Raw genomic sequence first — 20,596 nt, forward strand, 5'->3', positions numbered from 1 at the left:
ATAACACTTTGAGTCAATATAATCTGAAAATTACAATTTTAAACAAGGACAATACCTTCTATCATTGACGCCTCCGTTCATAACCGAACCATGACTTCCCCCACCAACACTGGGCATTGGGTTTGAGTTGTAACCGTCTGGTGTTAGATGTACCCTATTCAATCCGAGGGTACTTCCTGATCTAAAACCACCATTAATAGCGCTCAAGTGAGACGAGGATGGAGCTCTGCTCATATGATGCCCGCTTCCAGCACTTCCTCGCGATAGTACGTCATTGTTAATCAAATCGGCTTCGCTACTGGCTTTCAAACGCTGGCGTTCCAAACGCGCGAAGGATGTCTCAACACCCGGATAGGGCGTCACTTCTTCTCGTTCTCGGTGTTGTGGAATAATGTGGTTTCTGATATTACAGTCAATATTACTAACAGAACTATTACCTAATAATTGATTTGGGAGATGATTCACTCACCTGAAATCCGGATCACTTCTGGTTTTCCTTTTTGAAGAGAACGGTGAACCAGGGACTCTATGACCGTTGACACCGTCATCGCTCGAATCATACCCGCTAGAAGTGTCCCTAGGTAGTTGACGAAGCCCATGAGGAAATACACGAGGAAGTCCAAACCTTAGGTAAGTATAGACGTTTGAAGCCAATTCGGAATTCCTCTCTCGTGGTCCGTATTTTGGATGGTTTAAGATGGTGTGAACGGTACTTTCTCTCAATTGAAAGTTACCGAAAGGTGGTTGGTTTTTATCTCCTCCGGTTCCCAAAGCGGAATCGGTGAAATCCGCGTTCAAATTTTGACGGTAAATACTCCATGCGTGTAGATCCTCCGTGGTCCGGTAACGTCCTGATGGATCCGACAGTGTACTCGGTGGCACCGAGTATCGGCGTTCTAGAGCGCTCATCTCCCACATCCTCTGCACCTATTTAATATAAATGACATTTGTATCAAAACAGAGCTTATAATTAACCGGAAATTAGGCTTGGCGTGACAGTCAATGCTAAACCTAACTTCTGACAACACGTTCAACAATCTAACCGCTTTCTCCCTACGGAGCCAAGAATCCATCAGTCTCTTTCCTAGAACCTTCACTGAACTACGCGCGCTTTTCACCTCATATTTGCTCGAAATAACAATTGAATTAAACCTTTACGCGCCCCTATGGACCCGATCCCAACCTCCAGCCAGTTAGATGATCTAAATGCAATATTTAACTCAAGGTTTTTGCCCGTTGAAAAAAGGTATAAACCATACATGTATGTTGATGGTTGTGTTACGTTATAAGTCCTTGGTTGGACTTTGTTGTATAGGGGATTGAACGCCCCATATTCTACGGTATAGGCAGGAAGTGACAGTTCATTATTAAAACCTTTTTGTGTGTTGTATGCGTTGTGTTATACATGTTTCGTAGTACCCTGTTGGTAAATAAACCTTTTCGAGCGTAATGAATAATAAAATAAAAACACCGCAGCCGAAATAATGCGGGCCCACTTCTTTTTGGTGAATATGATTTAGCGGTTTCTCGTACAATCGTTCTATTGTCGGCTGAGAGAAGTGATACGCTGTACTGAATTTCTGTGGTATGGATCAAGTGTTAAGAAGTTGAGGTGCACTTTAAAGATATACAGGGTGGTTTAGGTGAATGTTATGTTTCTCGTGTAATAAGATATGTTCCACAGCATTACGAAGTATAAGTAGTGTCATACTTATGGAACATACCTTATGAACTTATGGTAATATGTTTCTAATTTTGTAAATCTTAACGTTCCAAACCACGCTGTATCAGTGTTTTTAGTTCCCGAACCATGAGATTACTTTCGATTTTTTAAAAGTATAACGGCGTGTGACTTGAAAGGCCCGCCTAATTTCGTCATCTTTTTTTAAAACGGAAGTGGATTTTAATTTTTAATTTATTCATTTGTCAAATGTCATGAGATTATTTAGCTCTTCATTATTGAGTTGTCATATTTGTGCTTATAACTATTTTAATTTTAAGTAGACCCCCGATTTTGCCCTATTTCCATGAAATGAAAAAATAATTGTTATAATCAGCTAGTGTTACGTCATCAATGCCCAGTCTTTCTGAGTTTGTCTGCTGCATTAGTAATTTTTTTCGGAAACGCGACGGTTTGTCGTCTTCGAGTTTAGATTTAATTTCTTAATGTTTTAATTAATTTTGATAATTATAGAGCGTATTACATCGTAATGGTACGTTTGATTTTTAATTCCATCACTTGTATTATGAAATAAATGAATTGTAAGCATAGAGCTTTATGTTAAAATTGTTCATGGATGGTGTTATTGAAGTTTTATGATTGAGTTGAATTATACCCTTGGTTCGACTTTATCATTAAAGTAGACATTACTTGTATGCCAAAACTAACTGATTATTAATTATTATAGAATAGTGTAGCGTTACGATTCAATCATAATGAAGAACTGATTGACGTTGACGGATATGATGCGATACGATGAAGGCATCGTGAACTTTTACCTCAACTCTGATTGGAATTACGACACGTTTCAACACAAAGTCTACCCTGGTGAGTCGTAAACCCGCATGCCGTTTTATATTTTTATATGACAATGGTAAGGACTCAGGAGTGAATAGATTCAATGGATCATTCCATTAATTTCAGTGGAGAAGCAAACACCCCGGGGTGAAGCGCCTTCTCGCGTTATATACCCCCCCCTGCCAAGAAGCTACGCTAGAGGCAGTGTGAGTCAACTAACCTCCCGCTTGTATTAAACTCGGGCTACGTCTGGCGTTACCTCTTGGTGCGAGGAAATTGACCTCCCCACGCATGTGTGTTTGTTTCTCCGCAAGTTATTAATGGAATTTTCTATTTAGTTTGAAATAATTGACTCTGACCATTCTTTAGTCGATGTATTATGCCAAATCTAGCTTGATTTAAGAAAGTCGTACTCAAATAAGATGTACAATTTTGGCGAAATTTGTTGCACTATGCGAATTTTTGTTGAAAACATTGTCCGTCATTACAATATTAGTGTACGGTCGACAATAACCGTCTATGGTTTGATTGATATAGCTGGAGTTTTATCAACAAAAATTTAACCATGTTGCGTCCATACATAGTTTTCGGACAAGGAGGATTGATACCATTTACATATGAGGCCAGGCTACTTGGCGTACTAAGTAGCCTGACCTCCTGGTGTAAATTGTATCAATGCTCCTTGTCTGAAAACTCCTTTTAGTACAAAGCAGCTTCCAAGGTTACGGATTTTAATTTAGTTTGGAATAACCTCGCATAATGAATCTCATATCCAAGTTAAACAAATTTAACTAAACGTGATAAGAATCTACTTGGAAATGTTGGTGTAACGTTGTAGGGTTCAGGGTCAAGTTGAAGCAAACAACCAAATTACGAAGTTATATATTTATCTTAGCAAGAAAGTTTCATGTGCTTCTAATTCGATGTACACTCCCCTTAGTAGATAGATAACCCTTTTGTCTTTAATATGGTAATCAAAACTGATCGTGAAGGTTGCAATCAGTCATTTACCGGAAGTGCAGATAAACCTAGCTCCTTGCTGCTACCATAAGTTCATAAGATATGTTCCATAAGTTTGTCACTGGTTACTGTTAGCTTCGAATGAAGTGACGTAGTCGTAGATTCTTGCAAGTAATAAACAAGGCGCTGTCAAAGGCTTAGTACAGACTAAATATGAAGATGAACTGCAAACTATGTAGTCAATTCTCACTGGTCGTTCTTGAACTAGCTCGAGCTGTAAGTCTCTAAAATTACGAAGTATAAGAATTGTCATACTTATGGAACATATCTTATAAACTTGTGTTATTAATAATGAAATAACACTTTAACAAAGTGATAAACAGTACGACCTTCAAATCAGAAATAAGTTACCAAATATCGTAATATGCAAATGGGCTAATTCTTACATCATAAGTTCTTAAGATATGTTCCATAAGTTTTTCACTGGCTACTGAGCGCTTGTCATGAAGTGACGTAGATCAAAGATTATAGTAAAGCGACTCCTGGTGAGGCACTGTGAAAGAGTTAGTACAGACAGGAAGATGGAAGTCCTGCAAAACTAACCGAGTGGAGTAGTCAATTCTCGCTTGTCATTCTCGAACTAGCTCGAGCTGTAAATCTCAAGCATTACGAAGTGTCATACTTAAGGAACATATCTTATAAACGTATGCTACTACGAGAACTGCCCCTAACTTTCTTCCCTAACCAAAATTCTACCTTTTCTATTTACAATATAATTAAATATTTTAGTCTTTGTAATTATTTTCCCCTCTCCACTTGAAATAATTTTGGTTGAGGAGTTCAAAAGAGACTAATTTAAACCATGAAAAATTTCTCCTTGATCTACATTGCTCTTTTCGCAATCTCCTTGAACAATGTATACCCCTTTTGAAAGTGAACAATGTCGGAACCATCGTGTGCTAACCCCCTTTAACAAAACTAGCCAGTCGTTCATGACGTTAAAAACCTTCACACAAAACTTGAAATCAAAATTTAGCTAGGGACCTTGCCACATTATAAAAAGAGCTTTAACAAAAGCGCATCGTCTGATTCGAAATTTTGTTTCCAAAGTTCCAATTTTGAATGACAAGTATCTTCAATTAATCAATCAAAATTAAGTTATTAAGGTACCAGTACGATTCGGGACACATCATTTAATTTTTTTAATAACCACATTTTAAATTAGTTTGACTTAAATTTGTTTTTCCCAAGTAAAATTAATTGAAATTGGAGGACAAATATTTAAAAAATAGTTAAAATACAATGGAAAGGATTGCGTTTTATTGCTGTAATAATTCTTTGTGCAGTAATTGGAGTGTTTTATTGTGTATAAAATGTAGTATTAGTTTATTTGTTTTTTAAATATGAGTTCAGCGGTCTTATAATTAATTCGGTATCTAACTGCATGCAATAGGTTTTTATAGTAATTACGAAATTTATCCAGGTAGAAAGTTATTAAGGTAATAATTACGTATTTTATTTGATGAAATATTAGGGGATAGACGTATAGAAAATATACATATTTCACCATCATAAACGAACAGTTAGTTATAAAATGGGTGGTGCAGTTGTGTTATTAATGATGTAGTTTTTCTCCCATAGACAGCGCTACATTCGCTTAATTTCTTCCTTTATTACCTACAAATTAAAGGTAAAGGGGTTATGAAATGAAAGAACGTTGAATGTTTTAAAATTGGTTTGAGAATTGATCCTGTTTTAGGTTATAATAGGATAGAATTATGGCAAAATAGAGTGCGCAGTTTCAACCCAATCACTTGATATGGTGTTTGATCACCTTGTTTGTTTAAGACGGTGTATAGAGCCAAAGATGTTAGATATGGCTTTTGTGGACTGGTTAACTTTGAAGTCCTATAAAACGCCTCTGTTGTCCACATACCTGTGTTTGATCACTTTGCTTTATCAAGACGTAACATGGGGATACAAAGACGCTAGACGTGGCTTCGGTGGACTGGTAACATTCAAGTCCTATCTAATGTCTTTGTTGTCCCCAAACCGGATGTTCCGTGACTTAACTTCATATTAAGCAGACGACAGAGTCTAACATAAATTTCTTAACAGCTGTCAACTAAATCCTAAAATCATGCTAGAATGAACGTGCGTTAAACAATCGTTCCTTACAAATATTTTAATTCATTTGGCATTTAATTAATCCTTTAATACTTAAAGCTTAGCCTTGGTTTAATTAACCTGTTCATTATTTCTCGAAATTTATTTACGCAGTTCATTATTTAATTTTTTTTTACATAATAAAGGGAACGGTCATTACGTAAGCTTCTGGTTATGCGTTAACAATTCTCTTTGAAAAAAAAATGTAAATTCCTATAATTTCAATTTTGAAGGTAGGAATTTTCGCCACACCTAGTTTAACACCAACGCTGAATGAATGAGTTAATAACTAATCAAGGTTAAATTTTATAATAATAAAAGTATAATTGTAAAATACGATTTTACTCATAAAAACGTTTTGGTTAAAACACGTTTTTTAAAAAAACCTTTATTTTGAAAACATTCCCCCACTTCATAAAGTGAAAGTTTGCGGCAATGCCAAGGGAAGGCGAAAAGTTTTGCGTGAAATTATGAAATTTAGCCAAGAATTTTGAACTGTCGATAATTTAAATGTACACAGTGCTCCAGAAAGGGTGGTATGACCCAAGTACAGTGGGCTTTATGAGCGATTTTGAGTTGAAACTGTTCTATGAAATTTAGCCCCCAGTCCCACCGTTTAAAAGTTAATTTTAGAGTGTTTAACGGATGAACCATTAATTAAATTAGCATTAATTAATTAAATTCTTACTCAAACTTAAAGGGGTTTCCTTCATCTACGATACTGAAACTTTGTGCGGACGTAGATCGTTTAGTACCTACTAGGTACTCACCCAAAGAAAAGTTTTTAAATGCTCTGGAATTTTAGAAAATGGCGACGAAATAAGTTACTAAAACCTTTATGGACAATGGAATTATTTTCACTATACAATTTATTAGCTTCCTTCACGCATTAAACAAAACTAAATCATTTGTTTGTTTACAAATTGCAATATACCTTCGGCTTTATAGATACTTTTACCTGTTATCAATCTTCCTCTCAAACAGTTATATTATTTTTTTTTTTTTTTTTTTTTTTTTTTTTTTATTTTATTGATGCATTATTTTTGTTTTTTTAGTTACAACTATATGAGGCATCCTCCCAATGTGCCACATGAGCAATATTGCTCGTGCGTGGCTGGGAGCAGTAGCTTAAGAGATTTAACTTATTTAATTTATATACATAACAAATACTATTTCAAAATACTGGATTAGTAGACTCCGTACAATTTTAAATGAATTTGTTTAAATTATCTAATCCAAGGTCAATTATCCAAGAAGTTACTAATTTTTTAAATATTTGTGGCGTTGTGCATTTTTTTATATGGATATCAATTTGGTTATATAATTTCGGTCCCAAGTATGTGACATGTTTTTGTCCCAAAGACTTGTTCATTTTGTCCCCTAATATGTTAAGATTTTCAATATTCCTAGTATTATAAGTTATATTTGGTGGAAGAATAGAGTCTCTTATTGTAAAGGTATATATTAAGATTGTTTTTGCATATATTTGTCTAATTGATAATACTTTGAAATCTGCATATAAAACTAATCGTGATTCCATATAATTTCTTTTTAGACAAATTCTTAGAATTTTTCTTTGTATTATTTCTAATCGTTCAATATATATATCATACGTTCCGCCCCAACCTATAATACCATACGATACCACTGATTGTACAATTGCAAAGTAAACATTTCTTAACCATGGCAATGATAGAAAATTGCGTAACTCATAGAATCTTGGTAAACACATTCTTAGTTTTTTTGCAACACTTAAAATATGGCTATTCCATTTAAGGTGTTCATCTACAATTATACCAAGGTATTTTATTTCAGATACCCTTTCAAGTTTCAAACAGCCATTATCACACTTTATACAGTGTTTATCTTTATGAATTAAGAGATTACAATTAATTTCAGAAGTAGGTCTAGCCGAAAAACATAAATATTTAGTCTTTTCTATATTTAATGTCAGAAGATTATTATTCAGCATGTCATACACCCTCATCAATCCAGACTGCGCCTTCGCGTAAACCTCCTCCCAAGTATTTCCGAAGAAAAGTAAAGTAGTGTCATCAGCGAAAGATAACATTCTTCCATTTATACTGATTTCACATAGGTCATTAATATAGACTAAAAACAATAATGGACCGACAACTGTACCTTGGGGGATTCCGAAGGTTAGTAATTCTGGATCACTAATTAAGTTATTTATTTTAACGAAGGTGTATCGGTCTGACAAATAGCTTCTGAACCAATTTAGTGGTAATCCTCTAATCCCTGCACGTTCTAATTTTATTAACAATTTTGTGTGCGATACTGTATCAAAAGCCTTTTTAAGGTCCAAGAACACGCCTAAGGCCTTTTTGTTCTTATCGATGGCCGAATACAATTCCCGTGTCAAATCCAAGATGGCATCATTGGTACTTAAACCTGATCTAAATCCGTATTGATTTTTGGAGAAGTAATTACATTTTTCTAAGAACTTGACTAGTTGATTTTTTATATATTTTTCTATTATTTTCGCTATATTACTCAGCAGTGATATAGGTCTATAGTTTCCTAAGACCTTTTTATCTCCGGATTTATGGACAGGTTTAATAATAGCTTTTTTGAAAACCGTGGGGAAGGTCCCTGTAGATAATGAAAGGTTAATAATATGAGTCAGAGGCAGGGAAATGTAGTGTTTTAAGAGCTTAAGGGTTTTGACATTAATTTTATCGTGGCCGCTTGAGTTGAGATTTTTCAATTCATTGATAATTTTTTCGACATCCTTTCGTGTTATTGGTACGAAAAAAAGGCTTTTATCGTTATTTTTCAAATTGCTACCAGAGTATTTGTTTAAATTTTGGATATTTGAGGCTAGGCGAGAGCCTACCGTTGCGAAGTATTTATTAAATGTGTTGGCCATTTCTTTAGGATTATTTTTTAGTGTTAAAATTTTATCTTCATGTTTGATTTCTTCTATCAAGTCCAACTTATTTGATTTTTTTGTTGTTTCATTAATTATTTTCCAAACGTACTTAGGATCATTATTAGCTTGGGAGATCTTATCTTTGAAATAATTATATTTTACGGTCCTAATTAATGAGTAAAGCTTGTTTCTATATAGTTTAGCGAATTTCTTAAGATTTTCATTAAACGGTTGGTTTTTTACTTTTTTAGCTAATTCATCTCGTTTTCTTATTGAAACTATTAACGCCGTTGTTATCCACGGTTTCAACTTTTGTTTTCTATGTGAATAAGAAACAGGATATTCTACTGTGGCTGCGCACAAGTGTTTTTGCAAGATACTAACAAAATGTTCAGATGCTAGGTTACAATCATTCTCGCAGAGTACATTATTCCACCTTTCTAATTGCACATCACTACTTAACTTTTTGAAGTCTGTATAGCTCTTAGTTCTCCCTATGCTACTCACGTCTTGGTTAGAAAACAGTGGGATAGCAATGAATATTGGATAATGGTCTGTTATGTTAGTCTCTAAAATGTACGACGATACACTATAGTTATCATTCTTCTTGATAAATATGTGATCTAGACACGTGCTAGAAGATTCTGTTATTCTAGTTGCATCATTAATACACGGGTGAAGTCCATTTTCCTGTAGAGTTAAGATATAGTCCGATACTATTGAATCGTTAGAGTTCAAAATATCAATATTGATGTCACCTATCCAGACAATTTTGCCAGCACATGCTATATCACGGAGTTTTGTATTGAGATCTCCAACAAAATCTTTAATATTGTTACTAGGTGATCTATAGCATGCGATAATTTTGTAGATAGCCTTATTTGGTAAAATTACATCAATGATCATGGTAGTAGCCCCTTTAAGTTTTATCTCTTTCTCTACGAATGATAGGTTTTGTTTTATATATATTAGCACTCCATCGTTTCTATTTTGATATTCCTTAGAACAAATTAGTTTATACCCCTTAAGGGAAAAGAGATTTATATCAATTATTTTAAAGGTTTCCGTTAGAACTATAATATCAAAAGTATATTCCAATGACTCTAAAAATACCACAAAGTCATCAAAGTTTTTTTTTAAACTACGGATATTCAAGTGAAATATTTTGAAAGAGTTTAGATCGTTATTATCAGTTATTTTAAAATTATTTCTTATAATTTTACGGTTTACATTATTTATTAAGAAGTCACTGGTTAGGTTGAACATGTTTAATGTAAGGAAATAATTAACAAAGAAGTTTTAACTAGTTTAAATCTAAATTTTTTTAAGGTCATCTAACGATATTATCCTGATCGATTTTGTATTATCATCTTTACGTATAAATATTTTACCATCACTAGTCCATACATATTTATAATTATTTTTTATAGCAATTTGTTTGGTCTCATACAATATTTTTTTATTTAAGGGAGTCAGCTGTTCATTAATATATACTTTAGTATTTTTTAACGATTTATCAATATCAGCAGCTTTCAGGTTTTTTGTAGCCTTAAATTTTTTTAGCCATAAATCCCGGAGTTTTTTAGTGGCATAAATTACTCTTATAACGTCTAATTTATTGGTTACCTTAGGCAGTCTGTATACGTCTACGATCTCATTTGGGTCAAAGTTTAACCCTATTTCTTTAGCTACGGACTTTATCACCTCAGTAATCTGCTCATTTTTTGTTTGTTCAATACCCACTATTTCGAGATTAAGGGACAAATTTTCCTGTTTTAACTCATTAATTTTACTATCGTGCTCTATTATTTTAGATTCTAGTTGCTTATTTTTTAGTTTTAGGTCTTCATTATCTTTCTTGATTGAATTAATATCACCGCATACTGAGTTTAAAGTTATACCAAAATCGTCAATTTTGTCCGAACAAAACTGTATGGATTTCTCAAGGTCATCCATTTTGTCTAGTTTCGTCTCAATTACAGAGATTTTGCTTACGTCATTTTGGATATCATCCAGTATCTTCATTTTGGTTAAAATGTAGCTTACATTTTGCATTAAGACCTTCAGGTTTCCTTGCGATGGATCTTCTAAAATAGGGTCGCTATCGTTGCCTTTGTTAAGTCCTTTGCAGTTTTCACATTTCCACGTCGATTTACGCGATCCCAATTTACGAAAATTTTCCTCAGTTTTCACACTAGTACAGGATATATGAAAATACTCGTGACACAACGTACATTCTATGATTTCTTTAGCATTGTTCATCTCCGTAGCACATTTTTTACACTTCGCCATTTTTTTTTTTAGATATATTTAAGATAACGTTATCAGGGAGCGAAATTCATGCGGCCGTTCCCGTCGAAGTCTACTTTTAATTTATTGTTACAGGAATGCATACAGCCACTAGGAATCATTGAGTCCCCATAATTTCTATGCTTATAGCTTTGTGGGCCGGGCTTGAGAACCTACTATCCGTCACGGGTCATAATTCTGATGACGTCTCTCTAACTGTGATTCCATTGGTTGTTAGCGCGCATAGTGCAACGCTCAGCGAGGTATTCGCGAGGCAAAATTCGACATACATAATTATTAGTCTAGTTTCTGTTTGTTGTTATTAGCTCTCATTTGTAACAATTTAACTGTCAAGGGTATTTCCAAGATGGCCGAGATTATTATCTTGCCCGGTTCATAACCAATACTATTGTGAGAATTTTAGGAATTCATTTTATAAGAAATGTGTTTAATAATGTTTGAAAAATTATTTTATTTTCCTACACCCATAAGCGTGTTATATATATTATTCTTTTTTATATTCCTGGACTCCCCCGAAAAGGTTTAAGAAAAGGGAAACAGGTCAGCGGCCTTTTTGCTTAAGAAAAAAAAATATGAAATAGTTTTTCTTTGACTGCTCGATCACGCGAACATTTCTCTCCTTTGCTTTCTTTTACAAGTTATTTTAAATATTTTTGCCCCCGAAAACGATTGCCGGTTTTCTTACTTTCATTTGAAGGAGTGAAAGAGAAAAAAAATCGTGTCTAACAAAAGTTTAAGTTACTTTGCTGAATTTTAAATTAAAAGGAACTATAGCTAGCTACTTTTACAAAAACCTAATAATGCCTAAGTGTAGGTCTGCCTTAGTGGCTTATAGTATTGTCTATGCGAGGCAAAATTAGAGATTGCCGCGACATCTGTAGTTTAAAGGTTTCTTATTCAAACCAGAACGGAATAAACCCTTTTCAAATGCCTTGGGTAATTTAGAGTGGTGTTTTCTTATGACTTGACATTCGGTATGTGAATATTCCTAAGAAGTTAAATTTGGCTTCGAACAAAAGAACTTTGGTGGACTGGTAACGTTGAAGCCCTATCTAACGTCTTTGTTGTCCATATGATATCCGTTTTATCCCTAAACATTAAGCAGACGATACCGCGGCCCTCCTCTTTTGAAAAGGGTCTGTAGAGGCATAGCTTACTGTGATTCCATTCAGATGGTTTTGTTTCTGGTTGATTCGCCACGAGGAGCCGTGCCTCTACTCTACATACACCCCCTCTTTTGTAAAGGGGTACAGTCTCGTAAAAAAAATATAATTTAGACCCATACTTTTGAGGTGTTAGATAGCCTTATGCTTTTACTTTACTACGGTTTTCTAAAATTTAATGGTTAGAAAAAATACATATTTGGGATTAATGGTGGGTAAGAAAAATTTAAAACTATTTGATGCGCCAAGAATCATAGGGGGTCCGTGTTTTGTGTATTTGTATTTTGATCATAATAGATAGGACTAAAGTTCTCACCGGTTTTAGATTTTATTGAAGATACGATGTTGTTTGTATACTCAGTATGAATACAAATGTGGTGAAATGAATATATCAGCCAACTGTAACTTAAGTATTTATTTCCAATTTTAAGTTTAAACGACAGGGCTTGGTTAGATCAAGAACTGATATCTAGTTTATTAGGGAGAAGGTATAAATTCGCCACATTTCCAGATTTATCTCCAGTCCAAGTTAATCCCCGCCTCTAAATTACAACCAGCATCTCATTGGTTCTTGAAAACTCACGTCAGCGCGAGGCGAATGACGAAAATTACGTATTTTCCGACTGAGGAGAGGCGAAATAGCCCGGCCTCCTTTTACGTCGCCCCCCTTGTATTTTGAAAAGGGGACAGGAACTATACCGCGCGAATACTAGGCATCTTAAACCTTGTCCCTAATAAACTCTATATCACCTCTTGGTTAGATCTTGTGTATATCTTGAAAACTTACAATTGCACAAGAAATAGAAATGAAACTAAATACTACATAATTTTTACAAATAATTGAGCTCTTGTTATCCGTGTAAATTCCAAAACTTCAATCTCCTTGCGTCTCTCTGCTTAGTCTGCCATAAATTAAGAGTCATTTATCAGAAGTTTACTTTTAAATTGGTTGAAGCGCGCATATACTGGTAAAGTGAGACTTATCACTCCACGTGTGTCACTCTTTCCTTAATTATTTTAGGAGCCAATCAATGTTTGGAAGCCCATATTATCTCAGTAACTAAAACGAGAACTAAACATTGTAGACCCCATGCATGTTCTTTGACACTTTCCGCTTAGTTTGACCCAAAGTACTCCGCACCCTTTAATTTGTGGCACACTTATCAAAAACACCCTGAAGCTCACCGTGGCTATCCCCTTGGTAAAATCCATTAAGCAAATTAATTAAAAGCAATCTAATAAAGAGAAAACTTGCTAGTTCGTACTGGGGGCTTCTGAACTTAAAATAAAATTTGAAATAAAGCACTTTTCGACTGACAAATAAATTTCGCAAGCCAGTCGACTAAAGAAATATATATTTATACTATTTTTTGTTAAAATCTAAAAACAAAATAACAAATATTGAAACCCCTAATTAGTATACATATATTTGCGTGTTTATAAACACTTCATCATAATTAGAACCTTCATTTCCCGTAAACAAATATATATTTTCCCAACACTCGGTATGAATTCACTTGAAGCATATTTACAATCATTATTTCAGGGAAAATGAAAAAAAAAATCAAATCGCGTGAAATTAATACATAGTATAGGCCTATAATGCTCAATAAGCGTCGCTGATCCGTGAGAAAATTTCACGATATGTTTCTTGGAACTTTCTAGATCTCGATCTACCAATGTAAGATCACTAACTTTAGAGAGTGTAAGCTAAGCTACGTTTCCAAAACTTTAATTTTGAAACTATAAAGGAAAGAGTCGAGCTAAAATTGCCTTGTGATTAAATCCTTCATTATTGTTAAAAAGCTTTAGAATCTAGGCCTATAATTAATATTTCTCATATTTGCAACTGTAATTAACTATTAAATTGAAAAAAACCCTTGGTGCGAGGCATTAGCCCTAAAAGATTACATCCCTGTTAAGCAAGCAATGCTGCGAGTAAATTTGTTGTAGAAAGCGATAATTGAATGAATGAATATTAATTTTCTTTTCATATTTCAGAGTATCCCTTTAAAAACAGTGAGGAGCAATTAGGTAGCTTTAAAATTGGGTTAATTAAAATATATATTCAAAATTATAAATGTATTTTAAACAGGGTTTTTATACTTCAATGAAATGTGAACCTTGATTACCTATACAGCGATGGAATCTTTATGGGCGGCTAAATGTGCGCCTGTTTTTGTCATCAAATTTTATCAAGTGAATAAATTTCCCCCTTTTCCTAAATATTACTAAATTGGGTATGTTTTTACCCCTAAATATTGATACCTTCCTCAAATTATTGCTAACTAACTTGTTTAATGTTTATTGTCACCTTTTCCACAATATTGTTATTTTAGTTTCTTTCTTCACTAAAAAGAGGCACTCACGAATCTTTCAGCTGTGATTCCCACGTCCAGGGTTTGTTAACTAAAAGCAAAGTATTAATTACCCTTGTTAATTAGCTATGAATTGTTAAAACATTTTTAGGAGAATTATTTTAAGCTTAAGAAAATGAAGTGAATCTTTCTATTGGGAGTTTTCTTAACCTCTCTGAAAACTTAATACTTAATACTTAATAACTATACTATAACAGGTGATTCGTAACGGTCCCATAACTATGCAACGATGCTCCTGAAAGAAAGTTATATAACTATGTAGGTACTTTTCTCTCTCTCATCAGTTCCAATTTATAATTTTCGTGACCATTCCTCTAAATTTTCCGCGTCTCGCCTCCTCTCAAAGAAAGTGGTCAATTATGTATCAAACAAGGATATTTGAAAAAAAAAAAGAAATAGAAATTGTCCACGTCTAACGGGTCCACCATAATTTCGCTCTCTCTCTCACACGACCTAATTAAATAAATGGGCGCGTGCACGTGATCATGGGTTTTTGACCATCTTATTAAATGACCCTCTTCTCTTCATACATCGTCTTTTTCTTGGAAGAAAGTATTTAAATTCGTTTTTGTTCATCGCATTTAGAGCGCGGTTACTTGGGTGCCTCTTCCGGTGGACTCAGATTTATTTCAATTTTTAAATATTTATTTATGTTTTTTATTTTTTTCAATTTCACTCGAGATTTTTTAAAGAAATTATAGGTTTTGTAAGATTTATGAAGATTATAATCTTCAAAAAAGAGTACGAATTTAATACCGCTTAATATTTTTGACCCCATCAAATCTAGATCATAAAAATTATGTTTTTTTCGTGGAAATTGTTGGTGGTTATATCAAAATTTAGTTTAAATTGCTGTCTTTAGTGGTTTTAAGTTATTGAAGATTAAAAACGTTATGGAATATTATTACGAAATTCGAAATAATTTGAACGAAATATTCACTAAATACGAAATTAAAATTAGAAAAAAATTTTGAACAAATATTCACCAAATACGAAATAACAATTAGAAAAAATATGAACAAATATTCACTAAATAAGAAATAAAAATTCGAATTTGAACAAATATTCACTAAATAAGAAATAAAAATTCGAATTTGAACAAATATTCACTAAATACGAAATAAAAATTCGAATTTGAACAAATATTCACTAAATACGAAATAAAAATTCGAATTTGAACAAATATTCACTAAATACGAAATAAAAATTCGAATTTGAACAAATATTCACTAAATACGAAATAAAAATTCGAATTTGAACAAATATTCACTAAATACGAAATAAAAATTCGAATTTGAACAAATATTCACTAAATACGAAATAAAAATTCGAATTTGAACAAATATTCACTAAATACGAAATAAAAATTCGAATTTGAACAAATATTCACTAAATACGAAATAAAAATTCGAATTTGAACAAATATTCACTAAATACGAAATAAAAATTCGAATATGAACAAATATTCACTAAATACGAAATAAAAATTCGAATTTGAACAAATATTCACTAAATACGAAATAAAAATTCGAATTTGAACAAATATTCACTAAATACGAAATAAAAATTCGAATTTGAACAAATATTCACTAAATACGAAATAAAAATTCGAATTTGAACAAATATTCACTAAATACGAAATAAAAATTCGAATTTGAACAAATATTCACTAAATACGAAATAAAAATTCGAATTTGAACAAATATTCACTAAATTAAATACGAAATAAAAATTAGAAAGAATTTGAATAAAACTCACTAAATACGAAATAAAAATTAGAAAGAATTTGAACAAATATTCACTAAATACGAAATAAAAATTAGATAGAATTTGAATAAAACATTCACTAAATACGAAATAAAAATTAGAAAGAATTTGAATAAAACATTCACTAAATACGAAATAAAAATTAGAAAGAATTTGAATTAAACATTCACTAAATAAGAAATAAAAATTAGAAAGAATTTGAATTAAACATTCACTAAATAAGAAATAAAAATTAGAAAGAATTTGAATTAAACATTCACTAAATAAGAAATAAAAATTAGAAAGAATTTGAATTAAACATTCACTAAATAAGAAATAAAAATTAGAAAGAATTTGAATTAAACATTCACTAAATAAGAAATAAAAATTAGAAAGAATTTGAACAAATATTCACTAAATACTAAATCGTAACTTGAAAGAATTTGAACAGAAACATTCACTAAATACTAAATCGTAACTTGAAAGAATTTGAACAGAAACATTCTCTAAATACCAAGTGTAAATTAGAAAGAATTAAAAAAAAGTAAAAACTAAAATAACACAAGTTCTTATTAAATTATAAATAAAATCGTTGAATTTGGATTTCGAAATCGATTTCCGGTTTAGAATCTAAATGTCCTTAAGTAATTAATTAAATAAGATATATATTACCCTTGACTTAAAGTTTAAAACATTTAATCGGTTACTGAACCCCACCTCACCAACCTCAATTAACTCCTTTTCAAAAATTATAGTTTTATTTCAATTTCACTTCCGAAATTCCGAAAAAAGCGAGAGACCAAAATTTATACTCAAATTTGTTCTTTAGATAAGCGTTTAAATGACCAGAATTAACCCTTTCGAATACTATAAACTCAACCCAAAATGAACTATATTTTAATCAAATTAGCTGGTCTTATAGTTCAGACAATTATGCCAAATAACCCGTTAAATTACCATCCACGTTTCAAAGACCCTTGATGTTTCCCGTTTACATTAAGTTGACTTGAAAATCTAGATACTTATTACTAACTCTAATGATAAACGCCCAGGGATCAGACCCAGATTGTTAAGTACGATATTTTTTATTTAAATAATTACATTTATAATCCAGTTTTTCTAAACCACTCTAGTTAACAATTATTTAAATGCTACTTGATACAAGTATAAGTGAGATTACCTCTAATTTTTTTTATGATATTTCTTTCATAAGTTCATAAGATATGTTCCATAAGTTTGTCACTGGTTACTTAGAGCTTGTCATGAAGTGACGTAGGTCATAGATTCACCTTCGTAAAGCGACGCCTGGTGACTGGGCGCTGTCAAAGGCTTAGTACAGACTAAAGAGGAAGATAAACTGCAAACTAACCACGTGTAGACAATTCTCGCTTGTCGTTCACGAACTAGCTCGAGTTGTAAGTCTCTAGCATTACGATCGAAGTTTGGGAAGTGTCATACTTCTGGAACATATCTTATAAACTTATGGTATCATTAAGAAGAGGTTAACCTTTTTGGTTGGGCGTATCGCGTTTTTAGAACTTATCCGAATATGTTTATCATACATCTCTTTTACATTACATCCTCTCCCAAATATCTTCTAAAATTCTTTTCTATGATATTTAACATCTAAAGGGTTTTCAACCTTTGGTCTAACTATACCTGGAATTTTTTCTTAAAAGCCTATAACTGAAAGTAAAATACTTTTGAGGACTTGACGTTTATGGTTCACCCAACGTTGCCCGGGGTATTTCAACTTAGAGACTGGAAACGGGGACGAATTTCTTGTCTATTAGGACTGCAAACACTTTCAAATTCGATAAAGCCATGCTTAATTAGGGGTTGTTCTTAAAAGGGGGAAAATGTTACTGGTCTTTAATAGGACATTCTGTACATACAGAGTTTCACCTCGGTCCTAACTTTGAGAAGAATTCAATAAAACCACTGCTAGGGTTACTGATATCAATCATGCAGTTTAGAGTTGTGATTGTGCATAAAGAACAAACAAAAAAAACCACTTTCTCAAATATACAGGGTGTTTCTGATAAGTCCGGCATAAATTAAGGGGGATGTTCTTCTTCGATTTTGAATCGAAAATGTACAACTATGACATTTTTCCGTCCGGGTCACTGTTTACGAGTTGTGATTTGATTATTTTACGGATGACCTCTTAAATTAACTAAGAAACTGAGAAAGACAATGATTTCTAGTTTAATTAAGGGGCCATCCCTAAAATACACAAAACAGAACTTTAAAACAGTGGCCCGGACGGCAAAATGTCAACTAAAGTTACATTTTAGGCTCAAAATCGACCAAAGTACATCCCCCTTTAATTTATGGCAGACTTATCAGAAAAACACCCTGTATATACAAGACTAATTAATACCAAGCTTACGTTTAAATCATATTTTACTTCGGGTAATGAACTTCTGACGCTATGGGTAAGAAACGTAACCTCTTATAACAAAAGGGGTGTCAATGGACTATCTGCCTCTCTAATGTAACATGCCCCTGGTTCGAATCTTCTTCCATATTCGTTTTGTGTTATTATGACTCTTGGAGTGTAAGGAATGAACGATTAAGTTTTTTCGATAACACTTGTATAAAAAAATCCTTTAATGATTCTGGTTTTTCGGCTTCTTCAAAAATGTTTGAACTAAGAAAAACGCGCGTAACTCCCAAGACGAAGGTTAGGGTTTAGCATAAGTTTATAAGATATGTTCCATAAGTATGACAGTTTATGCTTCGTAATGCTAGAGACTTACAGTTCGAGCTAGTTCGAGAACGACAAGCGAGAATTGACCACGCTCGCTTTTGCAGTTATTCTTCCTATTTAGTCTGCATTACTAAGCCTTTGACAGCGCCTCACCATACGTTGCTTTACTAGAATCTATGACCTACGTCACTTCATGACAAGCTCCAGTTTGTAACCAGTGATAAACTTACGGAACATATCTTATGAACTTACGGTTTTAGGGTGCTAGGTGTTTAGTACTTCGCAACAAAGTTTCACATAAACGTTTTTCGATCAGTCACGTTTTTACAATCAGAAAAGGGTTGCTGTTTACATTTAACGAGTTAATCAGACGTCATTTTGACATAGTAAACCCTTAGTTTCTGTTAGATTAATAAGTGTTTCGTGAATTCCGTGAATGGTACAGTGTTTGGGGTTATTAATGTTAACATTCTTTCAATTCACGACTCTTTTGAACCAAATTTTACTGAAGAGCAGACTGCGCACGTTTTATTTTCATAAAATTGTTTTGCTCTGCACTTTTGATAAAATTTTATATAAAATTTTTTCTTGAAGAATCTCTACATTGAACTTTGATTATTAATTAATCAATTCGGTTTTAAAAATATCAAGTAAATCCGTGTTTTATACAATTTTATGGTTCCAAAAACCCAAATATTTTAAAAATGGGTCTCGAAGCTTTTGTTCTAACTTCGTGCTTGCACTTTACATTTGTTAAACCTAGACGTAAACACTTAAATGTCTGACAGAAGTATTTATAAATATCTAGATTTTACATTAATCAAAGCTTTTATTTAATCTTTATCGACACATAAGACAATGGTCACCACGATTTTATATTGTCTATTAAGTATTAGATACTTCGTGATTAGGCCTAATTAGATTACGATTAAATAAAATTGCGGATGATTAAAATAAAAAATAAAATGACAGTACGTTTAATGTAGCTAGGAGTACTCCCATAAGCGTTCCTTCAACACTGAACGGTGTCAAATCTAACTAACATTGCAACGCTTCAACTTGACTGGAGTAGGAACGTTAAATGGAACAAGAAAATCTTGTACAATGTAGGAAATATTATGTAACGCCAGAAATTCATACAGATTATTGGAATAATTGTGTAGCCATCTTCCAAGTATCTAGGCAGATTTTGTGGGAAGAGCTAGACTTATCATTACTATTCATTAATAATCTAACTCGCTGAGCGTTGCATCTTGCGCTTGCATCTGACGTCACGTTGCTACCAATCAACCAAGTCATCCAGTTAGAAAGACGTCAGTGACGGATAGTAAATTCTCAAGCCCAGCACACAAAACCAGCTTAGAAAATAACGTTCAAGATATGGGGACGCAATGATGATTCCTAGTGGCTGTAAGCATTCCTGGTAATGCAAACCGTTTCATATTGCTTCAAAATAGCCAATCCATTAGTTATGTGTCAGTATTTTTTAAAATCAGTTCCGGGTAAAAGTAACTCCAGTAACTTAATAATCTAATTTAGACCCCCTATAGTTGTAACTTGTAGTTGTCAAAATTGAAATGCACTTTTTAAGACAAGAGAGAGAGGCATCTTGTTGCATAAGACTCTATATCTATAACCATCCTTCTTATTCCGAATTTCATTATCTACACTAGGTTAGCTTTTCAGGTTAATCGGATTTATTAAAAACAATGTCTCTTCCGTACATTTTTCTTTTTTCCTAAACATAAT

The 20,596-nt window shown here is 32.9% G+C and overlaps 4 protein-coding genes across 4 annotated transcripts in view; 1 reads left to right on the forward strand and 3 right to left on the reverse strand.

The window, feature by feature from the left end:
* Positions 1 to 20,596, reverse strand: part of LOC149610375 (ATP-binding cassette sub-family G member 8) — a 59,733-nt gene that overhangs the window by 4,209 nt on the left and 34,928 nt on the right. Inside the window, exons 2-3 of the mRNA XM_089859181.1 lie at positions 470 to 927; positions 56 to 400 (exon numbers count right to left, since the gene is read on the reverse strand). Coding sequence (XP_089715307.1) covers positions 56 to 400; positions 470 to 918 — 794 coding nt within the window. The 5' untranslated portion in view covers positions 919 to 927. The remainder of the gene's footprint in view (positions 1 to 55; positions 401 to 469; positions 928 to 20,596) is intronic.
* LOC149610376 (ATP-binding cassette sub-family G member 5) overlaps positions 2,092 to 20,596 on the forward strand; it is a 59,221-nt gene continuing 40,716 nt past the window's right edge. Inside the window, exons 1-2 of the mRNA XM_089859186.1 lie at positions 2,092 to 2,213; positions 2,409 to 2,548. Of these exons, the coding sequence (XP_089715312.1) occupies positions 2,464 to 2,548 (85 nt within the window). The 5' untranslated portion in view covers positions 2,092 to 2,213; positions 2,409 to 2,463. The remainder of the gene's footprint in view (positions 2,214 to 2,408; positions 2,549 to 20,596) is intronic.
* On the reverse strand, positions 6,644 to 9,443 carry LOC149610377 (uncharacterized). The gene has a single exon (XM_089859507.1). The coding sequence runs from the start codon at positions 9,441 to 9,443 to the stop codon at positions 6,852 to 6,854; it is 2,592 nt and encodes an 863-aa protein (XP_089715633.1). The 3' UTR covers positions 6,644 to 6,851.
* On the reverse strand, positions 9,852 to 10,892 carry LOC149610378 (uncharacterized). Its single transcript, XM_089859234.1, has one exon. The coding sequence runs from the start codon at positions 10,827 to 10,829 to the stop codon at positions 9,852 to 9,854; it is 978 nt and encodes a 325-aa protein (XP_089715360.1). The 5' UTR covers positions 10,830 to 10,892.

This window comes from Phalangium opilio, unplaced genomic scaffold (assembly GCF_054372755.1).
Source record: "Phalangium opilio isolate 3A_F unplaced genomic scaffold, DU_Popi_V2 ptg000329l_1, whole genome shotgun sequence".
In the NCBI taxonomy this organism is placed as follows: domain Eukaryota; kingdom Metazoa; phylum Arthropoda; class Arachnida; order Opiliones; family Phalangiidae; genus Phalangium; species Phalangium opilio.